The 9164-nt window shown below is 34.1% G+C and overlaps 1 protein-coding gene across 1 annotated transcript in view; it reads left to right on the forward strand.

Annotated features, from left to right (window-relative positions):
• Positions 1–9164, forward strand: part of LOC107731304 (netrin receptor DCC-like) — a gene marked incomplete at its 5' end in the record, with an annotated part of 67152 nt that overhangs the window by 1458 nt on the left and 56530 nt on the right. The window contains 3 exons of the mRNA XM_016542357.1: positions 1228–1376; positions 1577–1715; positions 4347–4396. Coding sequence (XP_016397843.1) covers positions 1228–1376; positions 1577–1715; positions 4347–4396 — 338 coding nt within the window. The remainder of the gene's footprint in view (positions 1–1227; positions 1377–1576; positions 1716–4346; positions 4397–9164) is intronic.

Here is a 9164-nt window from a genome sequence, read left to right on the forward strand (position 1 = left end):
CACACACACACACACACACTCACACGCACACACTCTCTCACACACTGGAGTTCTTTAACCTTTCTATTGGACAGTGAGTGCTGTCGAGCCGTCTGACCTTTTCCATCCAGATTCCGGCTCTTCCTCAGAAACAGCCTGAAAGACAAACACACTTCATCTCTGAAATATGAATATGATGTAAATGTAGAGCTCATCTGCATACGGACGTGTTTCTGTGCGAGCTGCTGATCAGTTATCTCATGTGTTCCAGTGTCTGATCCAGGATTATTATCCTTAACTGAAACCATTAAAAAATCACCACTCATCAAAAAAAAAATTAATTTACTAAAAATTTTAAAAACATAAACTTAATGTCAAAATTTCTCATTGTTGTTTAGTTTTAGTTGAAGTTCAAAAATAAATAAAAATAAATAAACAGAAAAGCTACAACTTAAAAACTATATAGGCATATTTAAAAGAAAATAAATATAAAATAAAAATGATAAAAACACCCAACAAAAAAACAAAAACAAAACTTTTTATAGTAGTTTTTAAAAAATCATAGTTTTAAAAATAGTTTTTTTTTATTAGGGTTTTTTTTTGTCTGTGAAATAATAGATATTTTAGATTTAAAATGTTTTAATAAATATTTATTATTATTTATTATTTCATAGTTTCTCCCCGAAGTTTGTTTGTTTTTAAGTGCAAAAGATGTTCACTGTAACAAAGCATAGATAAAACCATTAAAAAATTACTAATCAAAAAAAAAAAAAAAACTAGTTTAAGTTGAAGTTCTAAAATAAATAAAACTAAGCTAAAACTTAAAAACTATATAGGCATATTTAAAAGAAAATAAATATTAAAAAATTTACAAAAACACCCAACAAAAAATACTAAAACTTTTTATAGTAGTTTTAAAAAGTAAATTAATTTTATTAATGTTTAAATTAGCTTTTATTTTAATATTTTTAGTTTTTATTTTAATTTTAGTTAGTTTAATTTAATTTTTTTTTTACTATTTTTTTCCCCAAGTTTGTTTGTTTTCAAGCACAAAAGGTGTTCACTGTAACAAAGCATAGATGAACACAATGGATACTGATATCAGCAAAATCAAACGAAATATAAAAATAGAAATAAACTCTCACTCAAATATTGAAATCAGCACAAACACGACGTTTCTGCAGTGCATTCAGACCCATGAAGAGCCTGTGTTTCTCATGTGTCGACGGTGATGTGATCGTTCATTAGTTCTGGTTCCTGGTCCAGTGGAGAACCTGCGGGCAGAAGCTGCGTCTGCGTCGTCCATCCAGGCGTCCTGGGATCCTCCGTCTCACACCAGCGGCCCGGTCCAGAGCTACCGGCTGCTGTGGACTGAGACCTCCACCGGAAAAGAGCAGGTGAGAGTAACCTGGTTAGTATGCTATTATAAAAAGTCTGTTTGTTAGTATTATGTCAGAAGTCTGACCTGTTTCAAAAAGCATGCTGGATTGGTACAGCTGCTGACGGCCGAGTGCTGTGATTGGTCGGTGATGTCTGTAAGGCGGGGCTTACTGAAGGCTCATTAGCATGTTGTTTTCTGACCACGGTGTTTCTCCAGAACGTGGAGGTCGTGGGTCAGAGCTATAGGATGGAGGGCCTGAAGAAGTTCACGGAGTATTCGTTACAAGTGCTGGCGGTCAATCGACACGGTCCCGGCCTCTCCGACATAGACACGCTCATCACCACGCTCTCAGACGGTAAGACTAGTCAACTCTAGTCAACTCTACTGCTAACCAGCCGCACATTAATCCCCACACAGCCATAATCACGAGAGGGAGACTGAATTTTCTGTGAGCCACAAGTTTGTGAGTTTGGTTTCAAAAGATGAAAAATGAATAGAAATAAAAACACTAGATAGTAGAATTACAATAGAATATACAATAATTATTTTACAGCACCTTCATAAATTGATATCTTTATTTATTTTGTAGTTGTAGAGTTACAAAATCTTGCTGAGTTTTTTTTTTTTTACGTTTTTTTTTAATGAATTAGTTTGTATTTTTATATTTTCTGCTTTGTTTTTGTTATTTTCATTGGCTATATAGTTGTTTTTATTAATTTTATTTCAGTTCTAGTTATTTTAGTGCATCAAGTTAAACTAAATGAAAATAAAAAATAGCTGAAATAAATTTCTTTACATTTTTATTTCAAGTAATGAAAATGTTTTTTTATGGTTATAGTTTTAATTTTACTTTACCCAGATTATTTATATACTATTATAGTTTTTTAATTAATATTTTAAATGAGGTTTTATTTTTATATTTTCCATTTTAGTTAAAGTTTTGCTGATTTTGTTGTTTCATTTAATGAGTTAACTAAGTTAGAGTTGAGTTAACTCTATTTCAATAAAATATTAATAACATATAGCATAACATAAAATGTTTTTAAAAAATTTGATAAAATAAAATAAAATAAGAAGCTTCAGTTTTTTGATGTTAAAGGCGTGTTCGTTCGTCTCTCGCCACCTGTCTACAGCCCGAAGGCAAACTGTTTTAGCAGCAGCTCAATGCAGCAGCGGTATTTGAATCATAAAGCGGGTCATATTTCCCAGCAGCCCTTCTCATTAGCCGTCTAACATCAGGCTATTGATTTATGTGTTAACCTCAGGATTATGTTTGCAGTAATTCTCAAAGATTCAATCGCCGGCTCTTATCAGCATCACCCAGCTTGAATTGTTTGATTGGAGCCTGTCGATGTCGTCCTGCAGATTCAGATGTGTCACGGGATGCAGAGACGTGGATGGACACATTTTTTTTTCTTTAATTTTATTAATTTATTTTAGCATTTAGGAGATGCTTTTGTCTAAAGTGACTTACAAATGAGGAATACACTAAAATATATTATATATTTTTTATTTTATTTTATATTTTAATTTATAAGCCTGATGTAATAATTAATTTTGTGAATTTCTCTGTCCTGTAATGTTAGTAAAGCCTGCAGTGCTGAAATCAGCATCAGTCGTTAAAAATCCCATCAGCTGAGCACTGGTTTATAGCTGATGTAAAATAGGGAGGTGCAGCTCTCTTTAAGAGAGACAACGAGATGAACGCAAGCTTCTTAACATGCTGCTCAGACCTGCTGCATTCTCCCACTCGCTCCAATCCATTCCCATCATGCACTCCTCTGATTCTTTGTCTCATATTGGCGTGATTTTCTCCAGATGTCTGTGCGAGCAGCTTAACCCGCGCGTGTCTTTCTCTCATTGGCTGCAGCGTCTCTTTGCATTAGCTTCAGCGCGGCTCTAAGAGGCTGTGGAAATTTATTGCGTGTCAGCTTCCATTAGAGACGCGCAGCAGAATGATTCAAATGAGCCGCTGCTGCTCCTTCCCCATTTCACTGCTTAATTAAAGGCCCTCGTGTCAAGCTAATGAAATTGTATGATGGGATTCTACACACACACGCACACACATATCCATGCACTCACACGTATGCGCGCGTATGCATGCACACACAAACACGCGAGCGCATATGCATGCACACACATTGCAAATCACATTGAATGGGGGGGGGTGTCGATCGCAAAATCACATGAATACTCATGAACACTCATCACATGCACACATAAACACTCATGAACATGCATATGCATGCACACACACACACTCACACATGCATGCACACACTCACAAAATTACACATGCATGCATACACAAACACCCATACATGCATATGCATGCACACACACACACACACACTGACACACACACTCGCGCACACACACATATGAGCATGCAGACACACATATATGCATGCACACACACTCACACATGCATGCATACAAAAACACCCACACGTGCATATGCATGCACACACACACTCACACACACAGGCATATGCATGCAGACACATACACATATGCATGCGCACACTCACACACACACACGTGTACATTCACACACACACACACACACACACACGCATATGCATGCGCACACTCACACACACACACACACACACACACATACGCACACTCACACACACACACGCACATACGCACACTCACTCACACTCACACATTTTTTTGTTATTTTAGAACTTCAAGATAAACTGAATGAAAATTAGTAAGTTTGCCTTGGCAACTAGCAAAAATAAAAATTTAACATTTTAAAATTTATTTTATTTCAGTTACTGTTTATTTAATTTTCATTGTGTTTTTGTAAAATATGTCTTTATAGTTTTAAATCATTTTTTGTTTTAGTTTTAGTACATCAAGATAAACTAAATGAAAATGAGAAATGTTACCATGGAAATTTGCTGAATTAAATTAATTTAATATTTTATATAATTGTTGATCCTGATGATTGTGGTGTGTGTTTGTGTGTCCGCAGTGCCCAGCGCTCCACCGCAGAACATCTCACTGGAGGTCGTCTACTCACGGGTGAGTTACGATTCAACTGCATTCACTCAGTATTAATTACGAGGCAAAACACAAGAGACATGGACTCAGCTCTCAGCTCATGGATGTCAGCTCTGTATGGTTGGGTTGAGCACACGTGTGCATTCACATTATGAGGGAGTGTGTGTGTTAATATCAGTCAGGCTCGTATAAACCAGCACTGGAGCAGTCAAACACACGTTATTTTGGCAGAATCTACAGAGTCTGAACTGTAGAGGATTGGATTGAATTGACTGGATTGACTGCAGCAGACTCTCAGATGTCTGTAAAGTGAGCAGATCTGTGTAAAACACACGAGGTCAGAAACACTCCTGCACTGATTTCATTTCAGGTTCAGCACACACACGGGTGACAGGATATTACACGCGTGATCATATCATCATGAGGAGCTTGCACTCTATCACACATTCATTATTATTATTATTTTATTATAATATTATGACATCATAGTAATTAGCCTTTTTAATATTTAAATACATTTTCTGTTGTTTTCTAAGAATAATTATTTATAGGAATATTTTAGATTTTTATATTATCAATTCAATTCTTATATATATATTTTTTTAATTATATTATATAATTACATCATTATATATATAATGTACTATAATATATAATAATAGTAGTATAGTAGTATAAGTATTTATTAATATATAAAATTTAGCTTATTAGTCATTTTTTATAATTGTATTTTAAATATTTATTTTTAAATACATTTAATAATATTTTGAATTTGCTATTTTCATATTGTCAATTTTTATTTTGAATTTAGTTTAAGTTTTATTAATTTTGTTATTTGCTTTTTTTGGTCATTTTTATTACTTTTTTTTTAACTCCGTTTCTATTTAACATTTTTTAAATTAGTAACTTTAGTAATTCTAATGAAACTTATTTGTGAGTTGTCAGTTACCAATGCAACATTTCTAATTTTCTTTTTTTTCATAAATATATTTTAAATATTTATCTTTAAATAAATGTAATAATATTTTAAATTAGATAATATTTTAATTTTGTCCATTTTTATTTAGAATTTAGTTTGTTTAATTTATTTTGTTATTTGCTTTTTTTGGTCATTTTTATTACTTTTTTTTAAACTCCGTTTCTATTTAACATTTTTTAAATTAGTAACTTTAGTAATTCTGCTTAAACTTTATTTGTGTTCCGTCAGTTGCCAATGCAACATTTCTAATTTACGTTTTAGAAATTGTATGTTTTCATCTAATATTTATATGTGATTTTAATCAGGTTAATTCCAGGGAATAATGAAGCTGCTCTGAAACAATCAGCAGTGTATAAAGCACTATAGAAATAATGGTGACTTGACTAGTTTTGGTTAACAGGGTTGGTGTAGCGTGTCGTCGGTCTTCTCTGGATAACGTGTGTCTCCTCTAGTGTAACACTGTGTTCTCACACTGAAATGAGCTGCTTTGTCTGAGCAGCCCGATAACGGATCGTTTATGTCAGGAAATTGGGTTTCATTGTGTGCCGCGGCGCTTCTGCCCGTCCAGAGACCAACAAAGAGCCCAGAATGCATTGTGTCCGTCTGACGCTCTGCAGAATGATGATTGTGACGTCAGATTGAGCAGCAGCCCGTCTCTATCACACATCAGCTCAGCTAAATCATCAGCAGTGTGTTCAGGGTCGTGCAGCTGCGACCCTGACGCTAATGATTCTCTCTGATATTCTTAAGAATTAAATATGAATGCAAAGGCAATGTGAGACTGAGACATTTGGTGTGAATCCACAACTATATTTCACAAAACTTGCTCTTTTCTTGCCGGCAGAGCCACAGCGATGCATCATGTTCAGCAGGGTCATTTCCAGACGGAAACATTTTCATTTTTCACTGGAAAATTAAACTGTCTATTTGTGCATCATTTGCTGCGCTGCTAGTGGTTATTAATGTGTGAATCATACAGATGGCCTCTATAAACGAATACAGCCGGCGAGAGAGAGGGCAGGTCAGAGAGCCGCGGGACGCTGCAACAGTGACAGCATCTTAAATATTTATCGATTTCATGAGTCGTTAACTCGCTTTTCTTTCCATTAGGATTCAGTCAAGAGGCTTGTTTCGTCTGATGAATCAGAGTGATGTGGAATATGAAGTCTAGCAGATTAATTATGTGCTTCAAAACAGAGGAGAGAAAGTGGATGACAGTGTAATAAAAGACAATAAAAATAGTTAACTTTATGATATTTATTATTAAAAAACCTTTTATTTTTAAGATGTAGGCATATCGTGAAATATCAAAACTGTATGTGTGTACATATATACATAGTTACATACATTCATATATATGTATATATACAGTATATACTACATAAGAAAAAGCACCAGAATTGCAAGATATAACAAGACAAACTTAGAATTGTGATACAAACTCGCAATTCTAAAAATAATGACAGAACTGCGACATATAAAGTCATAATTGCGAGATAAACTCGCAATTCCAAGAAAAACGTCTGAATGGCAATATATAAACTCAGATAGAACTGCAATATATAAAGTCAGAATTTGCTAGAAACTGTGATATAAACTCACAATTCTAAGAAAAACGTCTGAATTGCAAGATATAAACTCAGAATTGCAATAAAAACTCGCAATTCTAAAAAAAAAACAGAATTGCGATATATAAAGTCAGAATTGCAATATAAACTCGCAGTTCTAAGATAAAACATCAGAATTGAGATATAAAGTCAGAATTGCAATATAAACTCGCATATTTTATTTTATTTTATATTTTATTCTTTTTTTTATTTTTATTTTTATTCTTTCATTTTATTTTTTTTTCATTTCACGACAGAAACGCGCTTTGCACATGTATGGGATGTGAACTTTCTTCTCTCTGTCACACAGCCGATGGACGGAGGAGTGTTAATAAAGCAGCTCCGCTCTTCTGCTTTCTGATGCTCTGAGCTCTTATTAGCTGTTTCTGTCATCTGTCTGGATCTCATCAGGATAGACGTCATATTTCATCTGATGTGAATGAAATGAGTCTGTAGGGACTGAAATAGAGTTCGTTCAGTGAGTTGATCTGCTGTGTGTCTTCATTTGAGCTTCAGCAGGAAGGTCACGAGGGTCAGAAACATACAAATATGCAACAGTGTTATTGTAGCATTATTTATATACTATTTGAGTTATTTATTCATGTTTTAAATGAGCTTGTATTTTTAATGTTAGAATTTTTTCAATGTAAGTTTTAGTAATTTTGTTGTGAGCTTTTGTCATTTTTATTAGTTTTTGTTTTTTATACCTTTAATTTAATTTTATTTCCGTTTTTAGTTTTAGTTTTAATAATTTTAGTAGTTCAACAAGGCAACGTTCCTTATTTTCATTTAGGTTTGTTTTTCATGCAATATTTATATTTTATTCTATTTCAGCTTTATATCTGTTTAGTAATTTTGTAATGTGCTTTTGTCATTTTTATTACTTTTTTATTTTTATATAGCTTTAAATAAATTTTATTTCAGTTATAGTATTAGTAATTGTAGTACCTCAACTTGTTTTAGTTAGTTGCCAAGGTCACATTTCTTATTTTCATCTAATATTTGTTTTATTTTATTCCAACTTATATTTTATTTTATTTGATAATTTTGAAATGAGATTTTTTTTCCCCATATTAGTTATATATATATATATATATATATTTTAATTTTATTTCAGCTTTATTTCTATTACCAAATATAGTTTTAGCTAACAATAACAATACAGATATGTAAACACAGATGAGAATGCATTACTAACACTCACTCAGTAAGACTCTCTCCAAACTGTAGGACTGAAGGATATAAAACACACGTGCATTGATTTCATTGATGAATTACACTGACGACAAACTACAGTATATGTCTGTTACTCATTAATTTCAGATTTATAATATTGCATCAACCCACCCACACACACACACTCACACTCACACTCACACACACACACACTCACACATGGGATAGACGTGTCGCGTTGGCAGCAGTGCGGTGTGAATTTTAATTGCTTTATTTGCATGTTAACGGGCAGATGGCACAAGCACAGTCTCACTGAGCCACCGAGTGTGTGATGGCATTCCTGCGCCGTGCAGTTTATATCTGTTTCAGGGCCGTTTGTGAAGGTTAATGAATCTGTGTTTGGGAGTTCTGCTTTGGATAGAGAGAGAGAGAGAGGTACTGTATACTAGTCCTAGTAAAGGTTGTGTTGACCCGCTGATGTTTCTCATCAGTAAGTTGTGCTCGTACTGAAGACCCTGTCCAGGGGCACCGCAAGGGGGGGGTTAGGACGATTCTAAGGGCCCACACACTTTTGGGGCCCCCAGAGATCTGTTTTATTAGTAGTAACGGTAGTAGTAGTAATGTAATAGAAATTATAAATGTATCTACCAAACAGTTACAAATAAAACAAAATTACGGCTTATTTCTGCAATTTCAGGAAAAATCAAACTGTCAAATTAGAGATATCTTCGAGTTCGAGGGGGGGGGCAAACCGAGCCGGACGATTTGGTCAGTCGCACTTTTAAACACATTTTAGTTTTGCTATAGAAAATCTACAAATTCACTCTGATTACATAGAGCAGCAGCAGGAGGCGCATGAGGTTGTCATGGCAACCAGATACACTGCACGCGTATTACGGCTGCGCTTCTATTTCGCCACACTAAACTTAGCAATAAACACATTGAAAATAATACACAAGAAACATGTCTGTCAAAACGATCTCAAAGGAGACTTTTATTAAGCAAATCAAGGAGTGAATTACTCATC

The sequence above is a fragment of the Sinocyclocheilus rhinocerous genome, unplaced genomic scaffold, assembly GCF_001515625.1.
Source record: "Sinocyclocheilus rhinocerous isolate Xijiao unplaced genomic scaffold, SAMN03320098_v1.1 scaffold2594, whole genome shotgun sequence".
NCBI classification, from domain to species: domain Eukaryota; kingdom Metazoa; phylum Chordata; class Actinopteri; order Cypriniformes; family Cyprinidae; genus Sinocyclocheilus; species Sinocyclocheilus rhinocerous.